General features: G+C 47.3%; 1 protein-coding gene across 8 annotated transcripts in view; it reads left to right on the top strand.

Moving 5' to 3' along the window:
* Positions 1 to 20,891, top strand: part of RAD51B (RAD51 paralog B) — an 850,300-nt gene that overhangs the window by 649,911 nt on the left and 179,498 nt on the right. For 2 of the 8 annotated variants that reach the window (XR_012415889.1, XR_006699893.3), the window contains exon 12: positions 8,395 to 8,499. The exons of 2 other annotated variants lie outside the window; for them this stretch is intronic. Coding sequence is in view for 3 of the 6 variants with exons in the window: in XM_045397566.3 (XP_045253501.2) it covers positions 15,169 to 15,191 (23 nt within the window). In the remaining 3 variants the exon portion in view is untranslated. Of the gene's footprint in view, positions 1 to 8,394; positions 9,061 to 15,168; positions 15,541 to 20,891 lie in introns of those variants that run through there. 4 more of the 8 variants (XM_015453912.4, XM_073997601.1, XR_006699892.2 and 1 more) reach the window with 3 other exon arrangements.

The following is a 20,891-nucleotide window of genomic DNA, read 5'->3' on the forward strand; positions in this document are numbered from 1 at the left end:
CGGCTGCAAAACGCCATTGCAGTGTTCCTTCTTGAATAAAGTCTTACTTAAAGCCTTTAACAAACTGTCATGAAAAATTTCTCTTTCACAATCTCAGCTCCAGCCAATTGTTATCTTGTGGGATGCTTGCCTCATGTTGCCAGAACGTCTGATTTTACAAGGGAAGCCAGAAATCTGGGTTTTCAGATAAATTTTTTCTTATTTTTATTTTATTTATTTATTTTTTGAGATGGAGTTTCGCTCTTGTTGCCCAAGCCAGAGTGCAGTGGCACAATCTCAGCTCACTGCAACCTCCGCCTCCCAGGTCCAAGCAATTCTTCTGCCTCAGTCTCCCAAGTAGCTGGGATTACAGGTGCATGCCACCATGCCTGGCCCTTTTTTTTTTTTTTTTTTTTTTTTTTTTTTTTTTTTTTTGTATTAATTTTTTCTTTAAATACATCTTGAAATTCAAAAATTATAAAATACTCTATAAGTCAAATGAATGCTTTTATAGTCCGAATGCACCCTGGAGGCTGCCAGATTTCCACTCTTGGGAGGCATCTGTAATGTTATCACATGAGGATATAGATGCTTGTGAGTTCGGGCTCATGAGTAGACTGCCTGGGTTCCTGCTGCAATCCACCACTTACTAGCTTTGTGATCTCAGGCAATTATGCACATAATTCTTACAGTTATTGTAAGGTTAAAATTATTCAATGCATGTAAGTACCTAGAACAATGCCTGCTGCCTAGTAAGAAAGCAGTAACTGTGAGCTGGTATTATTAGCTAGTATCATGAAACCTCTTGGTTCCCAATAATACCATTTCTGTAAAATGGGGAAACCCATTTGCCTTTTTTACCCCCTAAAGGCTTGTTGTGCACGTAAAAGAAGAACAAGTGTGAAAGAGCTTGAAAAAGTGGACACATTAGTAAGAAATATACCAGGCATTTCTATGTTCCTATTCCCACAGATGAGGCACAGCCTTTCCCAGTGCAGGGCTGGGACTCTGTAGGAAGAGGAAAATAGCAGTAACTAGAACCAGACCTTTCTTCTTTTCAGGTTCATTTGTTGTTTTGTTGTTCTTAGCATTTGGTGAGTTTTTCTTTTTCTTTCTTTTTTCATTATGAAAAATTTCAACATTCAGAAAAACAAAGAAAATAGTATAATGAACACTCAAAGGCCCTTATCTAGATTTCCTAATTATTAACATTTGGCAGATGTGCTTCACTTGGTGAGTTTTCCCGGCCATTATTTGCGAATGGAACACACAGAGATGTGGCAGGGAAGTGGGGAGAACTGCAGAATAAAGATACAGACTGGGAGGCTGAGAGCCGTAACTGCCTAAGCCACTACTTATTTTTTAAACATGTAAGATCCAATCGAGTGTGGAGGGTTGCCTTTTGGATAGGACCCTGGAGAACGGACTTTTCTGCAGAATGGTTTGTTATGGAGAATACATTGTTACCACCTTAAAGAAAGTAATGTAAATGAGGTAACAGAAATCATTTTATTATTTACGTGATTTTAATTTATTTTTAAAGTATCAATTTTTTGCAAAGAGAATATATTCATGTATTGCTTATGTCATTGAAAATTAACAATTTTTAGAGAGACTTTCAATGTGAAAATGTCTCTGCCATGAAGAACTCAGGGGTTGAAACTTGTGGATCTGAGAGAAGTCTGATAAAATCAGTGATTTAAACAATATTGATCACTAAAAATGAAAGGTTTTAAAGGCAGAAACACTCTGATTCAAGGAAAGTATATGCTAATGATAAGTGATTCGTTTCTGGTAGATTACTGAAAAGATTCTCTAAGACATATTGCCCCATTTCTCAACATCAACTATTACCACATTTAAATGCTACCTCTTCTCTCTGGAAAGGATGTCTTAACAACATGAAAGCAACTAAACTTTGCTTTAAAATTCTATTATTCAGACTCCTCATTAATTTAAGCTGACACTCCTTCTCAATTGGGGCAAATCATCAAAGCTTTATTGTATTGAGAACCTTGAATTCAGCAACAAAGAGCGTGGGGTATGGAGGGAAAACGTTGGGAGGGGAAGGGTGGAGAGCTCCCAAGGCCAAAAGAAGGGAGGGGTAGGGAGGAACACTGCAGGAAGGACAGCAGAGAGAAAGATGGACCATGGAGAGGCCAAGGGGAGAGCAGGGAGTTAGAAAAAGACTGAGATAAGCAATGGGAGGCCTCCTCAGAGGGGCCTTACACTGTCAAACTGCCCCTGGAGCCTCTGCTCATCAACATAGTAGAAGCAAAACCAGCCTACAACTTTGTAGTCACAATTTTTTCTCCAGAGTTAAGGATAAAAAGGGAACTAGGAGATAAGGAAAAGGAAAACATTCCCTTTCTTCCTACATTCGGGTGCCTCTCCAATCTTCTTCCTGTGGCACCTGCCCAGCAGCCAGTCCTGCCAGTAAGCCCACTCCACAGACCCTGAGGCCTGGAGCCCCAGCCCTGGTCATGGATTAGTGCCTGGCCAAGTTGCACCCCCACCTCAGGCCCCCAGCAGTGCTCCCTCTCTTCCTTTCTGTTGTGATTGACTCTGAGATATATGATGTGGGATGTACTAGGTGCAACGCATCGTGCTCATTATTGAGGCATAAAGTAAGAAAGGATCTTTTGAAATGTGAGGACATCATCCACAAACTGTCATTGACCATCTACGATTTATAACTAGAATGTAATAAGATTTGTAAGATGAACTTTAAAGCCTAAAAGAAAACTGAGTTTTTTCAATGTGTAAATTTAATAAATATTAATTTCAAAAACCAGAGTAGCCCCAGTTGGTCTTTTCTCTGCATCAAAACAATCCTCAAGGATGCATGAAAGCCCCATGGACACTGTGGAGCAGACAGCTCCTAGTGTCCAGAAACCCATCTTAGTCCACGTCAGGGGGCACTGCAAGAATTCAGTCCTTAGCCCTACCACCTTCCAGCTCTGGGCCCTCAGAGAACACCCATAGCCTTCCCGAGTCCCAGTTCCCCAGTTTGTAAAATGGGAATAGAAATAATCTGCCTAATTTTCATGCCAGGGGGCCTGTGAAGATGACAGGGTAGATAAATGGATGGTTTTCCAGCCTTCATGGAAGGCCTGAGCCTGAGTTTACGACCTCCTCTCCAGTTTTAAGACATAAATCAGATCATGCCATTCCTCTGCTCAAAACTCTCAAGTAACCCTTTTTCACTCAGACTGAAAGCAGAGTCCTTCCACAGGCTTAGAAAGCCCTACCGATTCCAGCGGCACCTGCTTCCCCACCTCTCACGGCTCCTGGCTTGCTCACCTGTTGCAGACACACTGCCTCCTAGCTGACCCCTGTCACAGGCATTCTTTCACCTTAGGGCCTTTGCACTTCTGAACCCTTTGCTGGAACCCTTTTCCCCAGAGTACCATAGCTGACTCCCTCACCTCCTTTCCTCACATAATGGATGGCTCCCTCACCTTTAAATTTTTGCTAAAATATCACCTTCTCTGTGAGACTGACCCACTTAAAATTGCAGCCAGCTCTGCTTACCCCCATCCTGCTCTTCTTATATTTTCCCAAAGCACTTATCTCCATACAAGGTAATAAATAATCAATAGCTCAAAATGTTTACCCTTCGTTCTGTGTCTTCTCTGTTACCATATAAGCCCTGGAGGGCAGGCATCTTTGATTTCTTCACTGAGTTTTTTCTTAAGCACCTAGAGCAGTGTCAGGTATATTAATGACCTGGAATAAATAGGTTGGATCTTTCTGAGGAGTCCAGGATATAACATCAGTAAAAGAAGGATTGCTACAACTAAAGGGATTTGTGAGCTCAAAATCCCTCCTGCTATCTCTCCATGAATACGTGCAAAAACTGCTGACATTTGTTCTCATGTGTGAAACCAGTTTTGAAGTTACAAATTGCTACTTGATGTCAGGTCCAAGGGCCTACACAATAGCTTGCACATAGCAGGTGCCCGGTGGTACAGATTATAAGGGGAAGGGAAGTATCATTTGTTGAGCAGCTGCCAAATGATAGGCAGTGTCTGTGCCTAGTGAGCTACAGAAGTGATTTCATGGAACTGTCAACCCTTCTACCATTGTCTCTCCAGTACCTCGTACCAAGCCTGGCATGTATTAGGTACTCAGTAAATGCCTGCTTATTTCCCCCAACAACCCTCTGAGGCAGGTACCGTTATTCCCATCTTGGAAGGGCCCAAGGTTCAGATTTAGGTAGCTTGCTTAATGTCATACAGCTCGTGAGTATCAGAGCCAGGATTTAAATTCTTCTCAGACAAGCTGCAGCCTCTCTGATTCTTTGAGAGAATGTACATTAGACCATCCCTCCGAGCTTCCCTGAAGCAGAGCTGTCTCCCAGCAACCCCAGAGATGAGGGGAGGGGTCTCTTTCTCCACCTGGACTCACTTCCTCCCTTTGTGCATTTGGCTCACCTGGAGGGGTCTCCTGCTACCTTTTGATTAATGGGTCTGCCCTTCCCATCTCCCCTGGCTGAATGACCCCAGAGTTACCAGCAGTTCATCTTGAATCATAAATCAAGTTCTCAAAGACATTGCAGCTTTGTGCTCAAAATCTCACTAGAATTCAAATTATTTGTGAAAGGCATTTGCTTATGAGTAGAATGATGGATTCATCAAGTCTCTCCTTTTAAGAAAAATCTGGATGGTATCTGCTGGTGTCTCCCTGCCCCCTCCAAGAAAAAAACAGCCCTAGTTAGTCAATTTCATGTAGTTAGAATTCCCCCAAGGACCTCATACTCGGCTTCTACCCTGGCCATACTAAAGAACAGCCCTAGTTATGTTGCCATTTTACATAGAGAGAAATCATTTGCAACTTGCACATTTGTTGTGCTTCCCATATACCCATGATTAGCTCGAATTTTATTTTTTAGCCATTGCTGAAGTGTCACGCACCAGCTATTTACACTGTATAGGGACAAAACAACCTAATATATGTCCCAGACCTATTTTATAGAAGCCAAGAGGCAGCCTCTGAGTCTCCGGTTCCCAGAACTCTAGCTCTGGGAGAAAGCATCTCCATAAATCTCCCGATGCTTTATGCCAGGTTAGAATTTCTCTTGGGAACTTTTGAGTTTGTGTAAGAGTTGCCTTTAAAGGAAATTGATGAACTATAGATGTCAGGCGGGTTTTCATTTTCTGTGTGTTTTTTATTTCATCTAGAACAAACAGTGGCCTTTAGAATTGGATTCTTTTCAGAGACTCTCTCTATAGGTTTCATGTTCAAAGGCTCCAGGTTAGAGGAGCTCGGGGTTTAGCTGAGTGTCAGAAATGACCAATTCTGACTGGATGCGGTGGCTCACGCCTGTAATCCCAACACTGGGAAGCCCAGGCAGGTGGATCACTTGAGGTCAGGAGTTCGAGACCAGCCTGGCCAACATGGTGAAACCCCATCTCTACTAAAAATACAAAAAAAAATTATCTGGGCATGGTGGCACGTGCCTGTATTCCCAGCTACTTGGGAGACTGAGGCAGGAGAATCCCTTGAACCTGGGAGGCAGAGGTTGTAGTGAGCTGAGGTCACACCATTGCACTCCACCCTGGGTGACAGAGTGAGACTCCATCTTAAAAAAACAAAACAAAAACAAAAAAAAAAAAAAAAAAACACAGAAATGACCAATTTCACCAGTGCTGCTCTATTAGCAAAAGGTTGGGAGTAGTTCTTCAGTTGTATGACTATCCTGTGTACTGGAGGACATTTGTACTTCCAGCCTCATCCAGAAAATGTCAGGAGCACTCCCTGAGGCACTGTAACAGCCAGAGGTGCCTGGGCAATATTCCAAGCATCCCTGGTTGAAAACACCAGCAAGGCTATCTCTGAAAGATGGTGAACTGGGGCAACACCACTAAGTTTCACCATCTGTGAGGGGTCAGTCCAGATGGGCGCGTTCTTCCCACTGTAACCTGCTTCCTATTCTTGTTGCCTTTGATGATCTTTGTTTGCCTGCAAGTCGGGTTTGTTACAACATTTGTTTTCATCTCTGATTCCTGCCATATAAAAATGGGGGCAATGGGAAGGAGAAAGGAAATACTGAAATTTTCCCTCGGCCTATAGCCTCCCAAGAAGGGTCGTGTTCTCTGGAATGACTTTTAACTCTTTATCCAGTTAATGATCAGGAGAGTTTGCTAGATGTAGGTTCCCAAGCCTAGCAAGCAGAGTATGGGGTAAGAGATAGAAACAGGGGCAGAAAAAAAGTGGATCCATCAGGACCCAGACACTGAGGTGCAACCAGTGGGTCTTCTCCACCTCCACAACTCATCAGTTCTGACTTGCTTGTAGATTCCTGAGTACCACTCATCCACCCTACAAGGCATGGTGGGTTTTCTCTGATTTCTAGAAATGTGAGCATTCTCTGCAAGGTGAACGGCCAGAGTCAGGATCTTCTAGTCGGGCAGGGATGATATAACTCCCTGGGCCCAGGAACCATCCAGAGAGGCTGTCAGATGAATCAGCATCTATTCATGCCCTGCCTTGCTTCTCTTGGGCATGACTGCCTCGCATGCCAACGCCCAGGCTTACAGGTCAACTATTCCAACCCTGCATCCTGCCCGCCCCACTTGCTGGGGAGTGCTCTCCATAGCTCTCAGCGCATCCTGTTTGTTCAGACCCCTTTGTCTTCCACTGGCGCAATCAAGAGAGAGGATTCCTCCGAGCCCCTTTGCTTTCGGCTTTGAAATCAGATCCTGGCACACCTGATTACACTCAATAGCTGGAAATGGTAAGGATGTCCGATGGCAGAGAGCTCTTGTTTTAAGCTCCGCATGCCAGGAAGGCAGGGGGCTGGGTCTCCTCAGGGCTACGCTGGAGGGGGCAGGATGCTCTAGCGGAGGAAGCAAACAGTGTTAACTTGAAGGGAAATGCACTTGAAAAGGAACTCGGAGCATGGGCAGCCAAGCCGCGTAGAAGCAGTGACTGAGGACACACTGTGGGGCTCAGACCCCTTCCTCTCTGCTCATATGCCCCTAGATGGGAAACATTCAGTTCCTGCCCAAGGGAACCAGGAGGGCCAAACCTGTCTGTCCTGCTTTTTCTGTAGAAGTGTCAGCTCTGAGGCCTTGACTAGGTGGAATAAATAGTGATTTACCCCCTTAACCACAGTGAAAAACCCATCAAGCATTTGGATATGAAGGGCAGCCCCTGTGTTCTCAAGGGACCCTCAGCCTCAGACACTGCCTCTTTTCAAGCCAAGATGCTGCCCTAACACGCAAGTCCAGTGGCTCTAAGAGTCATTATGAAAATTTCACACAAACCAAAGGGCACAAAGAGCATCCGTGTACCCAAACCCAGCTTAAGAAATGAAATGTTACTGATGCAATTAAAGCCGCCTTTGTCCTTTTGGTCCCATCCTTCCATCCTGGCTTCCCCCAGCAGTAACCACTCAGTCATTGACAAGCAGTGTCTCATATGTTCCGGTGATATGTGCGTCCCTCTTTGGAATTACTTAACCTTTTTGAACCTCAGTGTATTCATCGGTAAAAGGGGGCTACTGACAGGATGAAGGAAAATGATTTATGACAAATATTTGGCTGTTGTTCCTATGAAAAGGAAAAAGTCAGCAGAAGAAAATGGGTCAAATGTAAGACCCTTTCCAGCCTGGCCCCAAGTTGCCCTGACAGCCTCATCTCCTCTCTGCAGCAGTGTTCCCCAGATATGCCACCTGTGTCCATGCTTCTGGGCCAATGTGGATGAGGTGCTTACTTGCCTGCAATGCTGGTCTCCTGTCACTGTCTTCCTTTAACACTGGACTCCACCGTCCCCACCTCTGACAGGACCCAGAGGCAATGACTCCTTGGTGCTCCCATGGCCTGATACCTCTGTCTGAGCACTTGCCGTATGGCTGTGATGTTCCTGGTGTGTCTGCCTGGCTTTTTCACTGAGATGCTTATGCAGCAAGGCAGGGACGGGGTCTTCTCCAGCCAGTGGCCTGGCCCGTTGCCTTCTGGCACATGGCAGGACCATATACAGTGAATGAATGAATTCCATTAAGAACATTCGTGAGTCACAGGAGGAGGTCAAAATATCAACATTAACAGGAGCTTGGAAGAAGTTGATTTCCACCCTCATGAATGACTTCAAGGGTTTAGGTGCGTGAGTGAATGACAGTTCCATCAACAGACTACAACTTTCTGCCCTGGTTAACGCAGGGTATCTGCATGTCCCCAGTTCTCCCTAGGGGCAGTTTTCTCTTTGAAGTTCCAAATCTTCTCTGTTCTAGAAGCACAAAACTACAGGTTCTCTCTCAACTCTTCAAATGAAGTTGGAACAAATAGAATGGGGACATGAACTTTTTTCCCCATAATTTCAATAAACAACAGTTTTAGCCCAGTAGGTTTTATGCAAGCCTTCCATCTTTTTCTAGGTATCTTGACACTTGTATTCTTTTTCTTCTTGCAGCCTGTGGAAATTCCTAGAGACAGAGAAATGTGCAAACCTGTTCATCTTGCTGAGAAAAATCCACTTTACCACCACAGAAACAAAATATTGGGAAAGAGTCTTGTGGTGAGACACCCATTGTTCTCTGGTAAAACATTTGGTTGCTACTGTGTAGACTCAGCTTTAGTCATGGAATTCTAGAGGATGTGTCTCAGAAGTGGGATCAAGAACAAGCCCACAGTAATCTGCACCACAAGCTGATTTGATACCATGGCACTGACAATGGGCACACAGGTCTACCAGGAAGGGAATGGGAAATGGGAACGAGAGCAGGGGTTGGGTTGTGTTCGTGGAACACACAGGTTTTTTTTTTTTTTAAACTTTCTCTTTCTAAAACATTTCATTTTTATGGAGGTGAAATTTATATAAGATGAAATTAACCGTTTTAAAGTAAACAATTCCGTGGCAACTAGATATCATGATGTGCAACCAGCATCTCTGTCTACTTCCAAATGTTTTCATCACCCCAAAAGCAAGACCCATAACCGCTATGCAAGCGTTCCCATCTCCCCTCCTCCCAGCTCCTGGAAACCCACCAACCTACTGTGTCACTATGGATTTACCTATTCTGGATATTTCATATCAATGGAATCATATAGTATGTGACCTTTTGTGTCTGTCTTCTTTCACTAGTGTGTTTTCAAGCTTCCTCCATGGTGTAGCATGCACCAGTACTTCATTCCTTTTTATGGCTGAATAATACTCCATTGTCAGGATATACTGCACTTTGCTCATTCATTCATCCATCAGTGTTCATTTGGGCTGGTTCCACCCTTCAACTATTGTGAATATTGTGCTGCTATGAACTTGCATACACATGTATTTATTTGAATACCTATTTTCAATTTTTTTAAGGTATGTACCTAGGAGTGGATTTACTAGTCATATGGTGATTCTATGTTTAACTTTTTGAAGAACTGCAATTCTGTTCTCCACATGGCTGAACCATTTTGTATTTCCATCAGCAATATAGGAGCACAGGTCAGATTTTTTGGGAGTCACATTTTAAAGTGGCACAAGACCCTTCTAGAGGGCTCTGTTCCATGCACACAAAACTTGTAGTCTCCACTTGAAGACACAAATTTTGCACAAACATGCAGGCAGAGAAAGGAGAGAAAGTGGACCCTCAGCAGACAAGCTGAAAGATCGTTCAGAGAAGCAATGGGCTTCACCCATCGTCTTGCTGCACTCTCCATAGCTAAGCAAGGGGCAGACTGGAGATTCCACTGGCTCCTTTCCTTATTTTCACTTCTTTCTAGTTAGTCCCCACTACTCTACCCTTTCCACAGGACTGTAGGGTTATGGTGACTTTCCTGCACCTAGCCAGGTTCCAGTGGTGGGGGACTCTGTGAATATATGATCTAGTGTTCAGAGCTCCCAGATTTGTGCAGACTGAACTCTACACATGCTACTTGTCAACATCTGTGAGCCAGAAATAGGAGGAACACCTTTAAAAAGAAACCTACAAACACAAAGTGATTCATAGACACTGTTGAAAGGCAAAGCAGGGCCACCACCAGAGCCCCATGCAATTAGACTCATCAGAGGGAAAGGGCATAACACTGGCTTTTTTCTTAAAGCCACCTGGAAGGAGCTGAGACCTATACTAAATTTATATACAAGTATTATTTGATTGGAAGAACAAAAAACACATTGTGTCTTCCCTTGCAGTCTAGTAGCTTAACTGTCCGCAAATTTTGGAGGAAAGGCCTTCCTGACAGGGGACTGGGAACCCCTGGGCAATGTCTTTCTATGAGACATGGATGTTTATGGTTGAATAAGGGGCTGAAGGAGGAAATAGACAACAGGGGTCAGAGAGCGAGGCCAGAGGAGGCCTTTGAGAAAAGAGAGGAGTTATGCCCCCTTTTCAGTGAGTGTGGGGCCTCTGGAGGTTGGCAAGAAGAGGAGAAGGTGAAGGTTTTGAGCACTGAGAGAATGATGTTTCTGATGGGGCTTTGCCAGAAGGGGGCTCATCACATGTGAGTTTTTGCACTCATAAGCCTAAGGGGCACAATGGGTTTTTTTTTGTTTTGTTTTGTTTTTAAAACAGAGCCTTGGTCTGTCACCCAGGCTGGAGTGCAGTGGCGCGATCTTGGCTCACTGCAAGCTCTGCCTCCTGGGTTCACGCCATTCTCCTGCCTCAGCCTCCCGAGTACCTGGGACTACAGGCGCCCGCCACCACGCCCAGCTAACTTTTTGTATTTTTAGTAGAGACGGGGTTTCACCATGTTAGCCAGGATGGTCTCGATCTCCTGACCTCATGATCCATCTGCCTCGGCCTCCCAAAGGGCTGGGATTGCAGGCGTGAGCCACCGCGCCCAGCCCACAGTGGGTTTTGAAATCCCAACATATCCAACTAAGAACAGGAAGCCCTGGGACTCAGCACAGACTTGAGTCCCCCATTGGATGCAGTAGGTGCCTTTTTCTCACTAAGTGGAAAGAACTTGTTTTCACTCCCTGCCAATGAGTAAAGAATGAAGAGCTAGATTTTTCCTTGAAGGTGGTGGATCATGACCCCTCCTTGAGGCTATGCAGAGAAGCAGTGATGTTACCATGGAGAGGAGTGAGCCCCTCACCCACCCAGGTGAGAGGTCTTATCCTGACTTTTTAGTCACAATCCAATGAGATATTTTGCAGGGTTAGTGGATGCAGTAGGTTAAATGGTGGCTCCAAAAGAGATACGTCCATGTCCCTACCCCTAGAACATGTAAATATGGCCTGATTTGTACAAAGGGTCTTTGCAGAGGTAATTAAGGATGTTGCGATGAGATCATCCTGGACTACCCAGGTGGGTCCTAAATCTAATGACAAGGGTCCCGGTAAGAGACACAGAGGGGGAAAGTCACGAGGAGGAGGGGGCAGTGTGACCATGGAGGCAGAGACTGGAGTTAAGCAGCCCCAAGCCAAGGCACACCTGGAGCCACTGGAAGCTGGAAGAGGCGAGGAAGAGGTCTCCCTGAGAGCCTTCAGAGGGAGCCTGGCCCTGCAGACACCTTGATGTGGGGCTTCTGGCTGCCAGGACTGTAGAGAATACATTTCTGTGGTTTTAGGCCACTCTGTTCGTGACACTTTGTTGCTGCAGCCCTAGAAAACTAATGCAGTGGGGTCGCCCAGAGAGATGAAATGACTGGAGAGAGAGAGAGAGAATGTGGTCATCTAGAAAACTGAGTTCAGCCCCCGGACTTGCTGCTGGGGTCTGAGGTGAACTTTCCTAAACATTGTGCTGTGGAGTCTCTTTCCTCTTGCGTTCCTCTTACGTTAACTTCTCATGGCAGAGATTGGGGCTCATGGTTCACCTGAGGATACTACTAAGGACCAGGGAGGTTTTCTCAGATCCTCACATCTATTTGAAATAGTGGCAATAATAATGACCACGCTCTATAGAATGCTTAACATGTGTTAGATAGGTCGCATACATTATCTCATTTAATCCTCAAAACAATCCTATATGGTTGTTATTCTCATCCCCATCTTACAGATGAGGAAACTGAAGCTCTGGGAGGTCATGTAATCTGCTCAAGGTCATTTAGCAAATGCTGGTGGAGCCAGACCTTGACCCCAGGTTTGCCTGTGCTTGAGCCACAGCATTACAAAAGGCTCAAGCCCCACAGAGGTAGTCGGGCGCATCCTGTAGCACCCAGCTGTCGGATGAGAAAGGATGTATTTATTTATGTATGTCTTTAAATAGCAGCACTGGCATTAGAGTTTCTTTGTCAGTAAGGGTTGGAGTGATGGGTTGATTGAGATGAAGGTTGCTGAGATGACCTGGTGGGTCCTGCTACCAGCAGATGGATGTCAAAACATTTGCATTGAGGGGGAGATAAAGTCAAAACTGGGACGAATCAACTTTCTCTCAGCTCCAGAGCTCTGAGGTCCTTTCTTGGCTCTCAGCCCTGTCAGGAAAAGAGGAGAACCCCCTGCCACATGGTCTCTCTGGTGTGAGAAGCTGACAGTCCACTGCTGAGCTTTCCCTGCTTTGCCACAAACAGAGGGCACCTCCCCACACAACTTCCTCTCCTGCTGGAATGGGAAGAGAGGACACTGGCTATTAAGAAAAGCTCTGATGAGCTCCTGTCCTGGGGCAAACTCTGTTTCTGGAGTCCCCTCTTATAGGGCTAAACCCAGGTGGGCTCTGACTGTTGGGGGTCCCCGTGCCTCTCACAGTCATGTTTTCAGAGTTTTGGGAGATCTGGGTTGGTTTCCCTCTTGCCATGGTTCATGCTGGCGTGTGGCCAGCATGGCAGCGTCTCCCCTGCCCTCCCAGATTTCAGGTTGGAGGGAGTTCAGTTTCAGAGAGACAATCCACAGGCCTGCAGATTTCCTCCCATGCAGACCTCAGTGCAAGATAAAGTCAGGCAAGGCTGTGCCACAGCACAACAGCATAATAAATCCCCCTCTGGCCTCCTCCCAGACTTATTGTTCTATTGCAGTTGTTTTGAGTATGATCAAAAGGAAGGAAGAGACTGTGCTATCAGACTGAGGAAGAAGGATGCTCTCCTGACCGCTCCTGTTGCCCTTGGCCACCCTTATTTTAAATATGAGGAAACCAAAGGGCAACGTGCAGCCTAACCCCATCCACATCATGAGGAGCGACGAGCTGCAGCCCAGGCCCCATGGACCTTTGGTGAGGCAGCAACCCCTGTGCAAACTCACTGACAGCTACCTTGAATGTCCAGCCCTGTCCTTTTACACACCATGGGGGGCTGGAAGGCCCAAGCACAGGGTCAGCAGCACTTTGGGGCCGGAGCCGGAAGTAGGCCCTGGAGCAGCTAAGGTAGCTGTTGTTAACCCTTTGGACTGAGAACTAAGGCTGTAAGGCCACAACTGTTGGAAATAATGGGCCAGAACAGGAACTCCCCAAGCTCAGCTGGCTCAGTGCCCACTTCTCCAGATAGTGAATGGCTCAAGTTCTTTGGAAATGTTGTCAATGTCAGGGCTTTGGCCTTGCCTATGTCCAGCCCAGGTTCGGGCACAGGCATGGGGTGGGGTGTGACATCGGCCACCACCGCTGGATTCCTGCAAGGAGCTAGAGCAGAAAGCAGCAACTTGCCTTAGGCTTCAAAGGTAGAAAAGGCGGGGCTGGGTGTTCCTCTTCACAGACTTGTAGACTCACACAGTCCTCTGCCCTCACGGAGGGACATCTGCCCTGCCCAACGCCCAGATGCTGATTCGCCAGGTGCCTGGCTGCCGCAGCCTGGTCACCTTTGTCTGGGCTGGAAGGCCACGTCTGAGCCATCAAAGGAGCCTCAATGGGAGAGGACGTCAATGTGCTTCCTCAACCAGAAAGGTGGTTTGAGTTTGGCCAAAGCAGCCCAACCAAATAAGTAAAAAGCCTGTCAATGGAAAGATGGGGGCTGCTGGGAGATCACACGACAACAAAATGAGAACCATTATCAGTCTCATCCCAGCCTGAAGGAGGGAGAGCCTTTGAAGCCACAGACAGGCTGAACAGAACTTTCCACCTGAGAGACGCTGGAGATGGGAGGTCAGGCTGCACTCAGCCCCCACGAAAACTGATCAAAGCCTGCTGCAGAAGGGAGGGGGCGCACAGCTGCAGCTCCAACTCCCCCCACGGGCCGCCCGGGACTTTCTGAAGGCAACAGGGCTGCCTTTGCAGGGGCCTGTGGGAAAACCCAACACAGATGCACATTGCAGCCAAACCCCCGAGCACTGCTGGGAGAGGGAAAAATAAACCCCTCAATAGTCCTGAAAAGAAAAGGGAGGGAATCAAAGCACACAAAAAATGCAAAGACCACCCACCTGATGAGCGCCTACCTTTCGGAAACAAATAACTCCTGGCTTCCAAGGCGCACTTCTAAAAGAACAGACGGACTGAACGCTCTGCCTCAAAGCTGCGTGCACCGGGGGATTTGTGGGAAGCCATGGCCCCTTCTAAGCGTTGGAAGCTTAATTTAAAGTGTCTTGGCCTCTGTGGTGCCTATTCAAGGGCTCCCTTGCATCCGCTCTCCTCCCTGGGAACCCGGGAGACAAGAATCCTCATTTAGAAAAGGACAGGATCCTGTGTGAACTCCTTTATGGTGGTTCTCTCAGACAGGACAGCCATATCTGCCAGGGAACATTCTAGGGGGCATCTTTCAGGCTAGATCCAGGGTGATATGGGCCCCTGCGAGGACACCTTGGAAGGCTGTGTTGGTTCTGCCTGGACTGGTCCCTCTGGGACAGCCTCAGCCTACCCTGCCTGGCCTCACCGCTCCTCCCTCTGGCCTGAAGCCTCCTTTGGAGGACTGACACTTCATGGAGACTGCAGTTTGATCTTTTCTGAAGTGGAGACAACAAAGCAAAGCCACTTCCACTGCGTGCTCTCTCAAAAGAATAGGAAAGCTCTTCTCTCCTCCTTGGGAATGGGTTTGAAGGGAGGGTGGAGTGTGCAATGATGGGGAGGCCGTGCAGGTATTTTGGTGGAGGAGGGTGTGTATGGAGGAAATGAGCTGCCCAGAAGCACAGGAGAAATTGACATGAGAACATTTCAGAAGCACTGGTTTAACTGGCTGACATTCTTTCCAAAATGGATGGACAAGCCTTTAGGAGTAGACAGAGGGCCTCAGGGAGGAGAAACAGAGCTGAGGAAGAGGCATCTCCCTTCCCCCTCCTCCGGAGGCTGATGCTAGAGAGAAGGCAGCAAGGCCTCACCGAGTGCCTACCCACCACTCACTAGATTTCTATCTTTTTATTACCTTACCCTGGGAGATAAATGGGGTTATCTCCATTTTACAGGTGACAGAGATTCAGAGAGGTGAGGAGAGGCTCTCCAAGGACTCCTATGGAAGTGTCAGCTGGAATTCAACCCTCAGGCAGCCTGGCTCCAAAGTTCACAACCTTTCCTACTCATTTCAGCCCTGCCCTGCCCTGCCTCTCAGGGCTAAGAAGATGTGAGTAGATGTTCCATAAGTATGTATTAAATTGAACTGAACTCAGCAGCTGAACACACACAGGCCTCTTCCACCCTGACCAAGAGGATTCCTTTGAGGGTCTGGGGTATGGAAAGAAATTCTCTGAGGTGCTAAATAAAATCCTGCTCTGAGGTACAAGGAGGACTTTTTTGAAATTAATAGCTAATAAAGTTTATTCAGACCCCAAAAGGAAAAATGGAAAGGAATTGGAACCATTTTAAAAACAGAGTCGGTAGATAATAAAACTTCACGCTGGTGTTGTTGTCTTTCATCAAGAAGCACAAAGTGCTCACAGGCTTTAATTACATCTTCATCCCTACGGCCCCTTCTGAAGTTGGTAGATGCACGTTAATAGTACCTTTCATTTTAGGCATGGACACATTCCGGACCAGAAGCTTTAGCAATTCTCCCCAAGGCAAGCCGAGTGCAGAGCTGGATCAGGGCGCAGTGACTCTCCACACCGGCATTCCATGCCACCTCCGGTTGTATTTCCTCACTCAGCAGCTGAAACCAAGGACTTCATTGATGTATTTAGGGGGAGGGGGGTCTGAAGGTCTAGGAAAGAAGGTGGGCAGAACCAAGGAATTAGGCCTCCACTTTGGCCTGCACACCATATAAATCCCCTCTTTGTTCACCCATACGTACATTCTTTAATTTAGGCATGTGTTCATTTGTGTACATCAATGAGTTTGCTCACAGTCACAAGGGTGCCGAAGCCTGAGCTGGACCACTCACTTTACGTAATGCCACAGCAGACATTCAGTGCCTCTGATCATGAAGACTGGAGAAAGGTGTCTGGGCTGGGCCTGTCCTTGACGCTCGGGAGGGAAACTCTCCCAGTGGACCCTGGGGTTGGGATGTAGAGGCTAAGACAGCTAGAGATGGGAAAGGGAACTTAAACTGCAAGGGAGTAATCCTTTTTTTTTTTTTTTTTTTTTTGCTAGTTCATTTTCAATCATTCATTTCCTGGCTTAAAAAGTAATTAATAGTAGTAATCGCATATGGCTTTTTAATGGCTCTCCATTGCCAAATACTATTTAAGCACAAATTTCTTCACTAGACACTGGAGCCCAGTGTCCACACTTGATGGTGTGGCTCCATCTGGGACCCCAGTCTCATTTCTTGTTCTTAATTTCTGCACAGTTATTCCTAATTTGTGGACTGCAGACCAGCAAAAGGCCAGGGCATTTCAGCAAGGGGTCCATAACTCTTAATACCACACCAAACATGGGCGGCAACTGAAATCCATAATATGTAAAACTCAGGCAAATTTGAAAGGCTGTCAAATTCCTAGCAGCTCTTTGTCATTACGTGTTTTCTTGGGTACAAAGTTTAACAACTGTTACAAGAAGGGGCCTGCATTGTGATAACGGTTTTCAACCTGGGATCCAAGGAACCCTTCAGAGATACCCTGAAGTATAGATGGGGGAGCACAAGGATGGAGCAGGAGCAGATGGACATACCCCATCCCCGCACACACACAGCTAACTCATCCGTGTAACCAGAGAGAGACTGTTTTGATCAGTTTTGTACACTGGGCTTTCTAGTAAGATTTTATTTGAAGAAAGGACTCTGCCACAGAGGTGAGTGGGGTAGAGTTTGCAAGCAATGGCTACAGACGAAGTACATGTGTTTCTAGCCAGTCCCTTGCACAGTTCAGTGGGGCACAGTGAGAAATCTGTCAGTCGCCCTTCTGTCCAGATCCACACAGTAAGAACTCTGGGTTTGTTAGTGTCTTAGATGCATGAAGTCCCATCTGACTCTTAGAAATAGCAAGTGAGCTTGTAGATTAGCCAATCTTTTTTTTTTTTTTTTTTTTTTTTCTGAGATGGAGTCTCACTCTGTCGCCCAGGCTAGAGGGCAGTGGCATGAACTCGGCTCTCTGCAACCTCTACCTCCCTGGTTCAAGCAATTCCCCTGCCTCAACCTCCCTAGTAGCTGGGATTACAGGCACGCACCATCATGCCTGGCTAATTTTTTTGTATTTTTAATGGAGATGGGGTTTCACCATGTTGGCCAGACTGGTCTCGAACTCCCAACCTCAGGAGATCCGCCCGCCTCAGTCTCCCAAAGTGCTGGGATTACAGGCGTGAGCCACCGCGCCCAGCCAGATTAACCAATCATTGTCAATGCAAAGACAGTATCCACTTTGCATATGTACTGCTGAAGGAATCATTAGAACATTCACTGCTGCTGAGGGTCAGGTGGGGAATTCTTTCTATACCAGCTTTTCTTGTGGGCCAAAATTCCTAGAGGGATAGTGGCCACTTGGGGTCCATTTTTTTCTCCTTCAGTTTCTACCTAAATTTGTCTTTGCTTATGTGGCTGGGGCCTGCCACTCAGACTTTCAGGACACAGTGTGCCCCCAGGCAGCCCGGGCCTAGAACAATTGTAGTAATAAGAGGTGACAAAGCAGGACCTTGAGACAGAACTTCCAGAAATTCTTTGGCTGAGCCTCCGTCCTCCCAGCCAGGTTTCAGACAGGGCGACACATAAAGAAATCTCCGAACAATCCAGAGCAGTGCACGTTAGCGAGCGAAGCTCAGGCAGGAGATGGGAAGGAATGCCTTTGTCTCTGCTTTCCACACTGCCACCCATAGCTCATTCTCAAAAGCCACCTCCCCAACACTCAGGCTCGGGGTAAATGCTACAAAACGGGGTGAAAACCTCTCATGACCTCCTCTGTGTTGCATGAACGCCTGTTAAAGGCGAAGGAAAACAATGGCAAACAGACCCAGGCCTGTCACAGCTGTGCTGGGGCCAGCTGGGATGTGCCTGTGTGTGCGCGTGCATGTGTGCGTGCACGCCGGTGCACACGTGGGGATATAAATATCCTTGGCTCCCCAGCTCCTGTGTGCTGGATCGTGCTGAGTGGGCACAAAGTTCTGCGTGTGTCCGAGGCGGGGAGGGGCAGCACCAGCATGCCTAGGCACTCTTGTTTATATATGGAAAGGCAGGTGGGGAGACAAAGGAGAAGGTTTGGGAACGGCTGTGTGCCCGTGTATGTATGGGCAAATCTCACTGTTGATGTGTCTTGGGGGAAATTGAGGGAAATTTTGTGCTTGGGTATGTGTGCACGCATGGCAGGTGCCCACACTCAAGTGTGCAGAGGGGGAAGCTGAAAGAAAGTTTCGAGATTCTGTGAACATTCTCAGTTAGAAAAAAATTTGGCAACTCCCCATACCACAGGTGGGTACACAGTCAATGCTTGTGAAGTTCATTTCCTGTACTAGTTACCAGCCCTTGTTTATACAGGACACAAGATGTGATCGGTAGCAAAAGCTCTAGGTCTCCGGGGTGAATTGCGGGAGAGTGTGTAGGTGGGAGAGGGTCGGGAGGGAGTGTGGGCATCACTGCCCAGGTCCCCTTGAAGTACAAAGGAAATCAATTTTCAACATTAATCCATAATTCCACCTATATATGTTCAGAGGGAAGAGAAAGCAGACTTCTAATTTTAGAATGACACCCTCCTTCAGTTGCTCCAGTGCTGTTTTAGCACCCAGTCTGCTCGGGCCAGTGGCAGCTCGGGTGTCCTCATGTGTGTTTATGGGTTTGAAATGCATCTGGCTTGTTCTGCTTTGAGCTTTAGTTTGTGAGCCCAGCCCCAGGAAGTGTTTATGAGCTTTTTCACTTTGCTTTATTCTGGCTCGGCTTTGTTTGGTAGCACAGAAGGGTAGAGTTTGACATAAATACTGTGTTCTTTGTGTGAGGGCTTCAGATTGCAGAGGGTCCTGGGACTGGCATTCCATAGGAAAGCTGAGGAGTTTGACCCACCCCGTGATCACACACCTGTAAGCGAACATTCTGCACACCTCGATATGGGAAGAAACCGAACTCTGTAAACAAACTCCTGGGCACGTGACCTCCTCCGAGTCTACTTGCCAGTTCGTTCATCCAAGTGGTGACCAGCTCACAATAGACACTCAGTGACTGCTAATTAACTCAGTGACTGCTAATTAACCATGGAATATTCCATTCCACTGCATTACCAAAGTGCCAGCGTCACTCCTCAGCATAGCTCAGGACCCTGTCCAATCAGCTGTCCCGAACACCCACTTCGGTCCACGGTTCACATTCATGTCATAGTCCTGAGCCCCTGCTCTTCCGCCAGTCTCGACCCAAGGAAGCAGTGGCAGAAATCTCCTGGCTGTTGGGTTCCATGGAGCAGAGAGCCTGAACCCACCTGGAAACCAAGTCTAGACAAAACAGAGCTTTGAGGTTTACACCCACAACCTTTGTGCCGTCAGAAGGAGAGGGCGCCAGGGGATCCACTGGAGGCTCCCTGGGAAGCAGAAGCCAGAGGTGCCGTGCTATTTCTCCATCTGGCCAAGGGCTTAACCCTGCTGAAGACTATTTCTGAGTGGAGTCCCCATGATGAGGGGACCCAAAGATGCTAATGGGGTTGTTTCCCAGGCTTTGTTCTGGTCCAGTGCAGGGCTCCGGTTGTTGATGGTGATGGAAGTTTGCTTTATACTTGGTCTGCTCGGTTGGAGTCCTCTGCCACCCTCTGGCAATTCACAACCTCTAGTCACTTGGAGACCTCTGAACAATAGCAGGACTCTAAAGACTGGGACCCATGGCTCCTCGGTGAATTCTGAAACTGCTTTGAGGTGCTGCCTAAAGTTCAAGGAGAAGCTTACCAAGGAAAGTGGACTTGGGGACAGTAATGGAAACAGCGACAGTGAGGCACAGGCCACTTGCTATCCCCTTTGTAGGAACTTTCAGCTCCTGTTAGCTAGAGACCTTTGCAGAGTCAACATTCTATGCGAACCAGTGTGGCACCCTGCTGGTCTATGATTCTGTTCAAGGCCCAGACATAACCAGCCCTTCATGGGCTTCCAGACCAATGAGATTGCAGCCTGGAGTGACGTCCTACCTTGGCTGGAAGGGTCTCCCCACCCAGGCCTGGTCCTGCAGGAAATGGTTCCCATGGGGAGAACTCCTACTGCCCCAGGGCAGCAACTTCCTTGGTGTCATCAGTTTACCTGCCAGTCTCATCTCTGGGAGGGTACCAGTTTCTCTGGCTTCCCTGCCTGTACCCAGAATGATCCCAACACTTATTTCGCCCCTGAAAGCCTTGGAAGGATGCCCGCTTACATTTCTAGTGAATAGCATTTCCATTGGAGGCCCTTCACCCAGGGTTCCCTACAAAGGGGTTTGCTTTTAGGGAAGGGCAAGGTGACCTTGCTTTGTCCTCCTGAAGCACCACATGTGCCTCTCCATCACTGTGCCTGTCACACAATCACAATCCTCCCCTTCCTGTCTCTGCCCTGCTAGCCTAGAAGCGCCTGAAGGCAAGAGCTGTCTTAGAGGCACACTGGGAAAATAGGGGGCCCTGGGTCCTGATGGAGTGAGGGCCCGGCTAGGGCCAGAGGGCCTGGGCTCACCAGCCACTGGGCCTGGATAAACATGGTTTTCAAGGGGTGAGTGTAGTCTGGCCTATCTGATTCTCATCCCCACTCCCTGAGAGTGCTATTGAAAACGAAGGCACACTACCCTGAGCCCTTCACTGGCTTGTCAAGTGGTGGTGTGGCACACATAAGGGAG

Source organism: Macaca fascicularis, chromosome 7 (assembly GCF_037993035.2).
Source record: "Macaca fascicularis isolate 582-1 chromosome 7, T2T-MFA8v1.1".
NCBI lineage: Eukaryota > Metazoa > Chordata > Mammalia > Primates > Cercopithecidae > Macaca > Macaca fascicularis.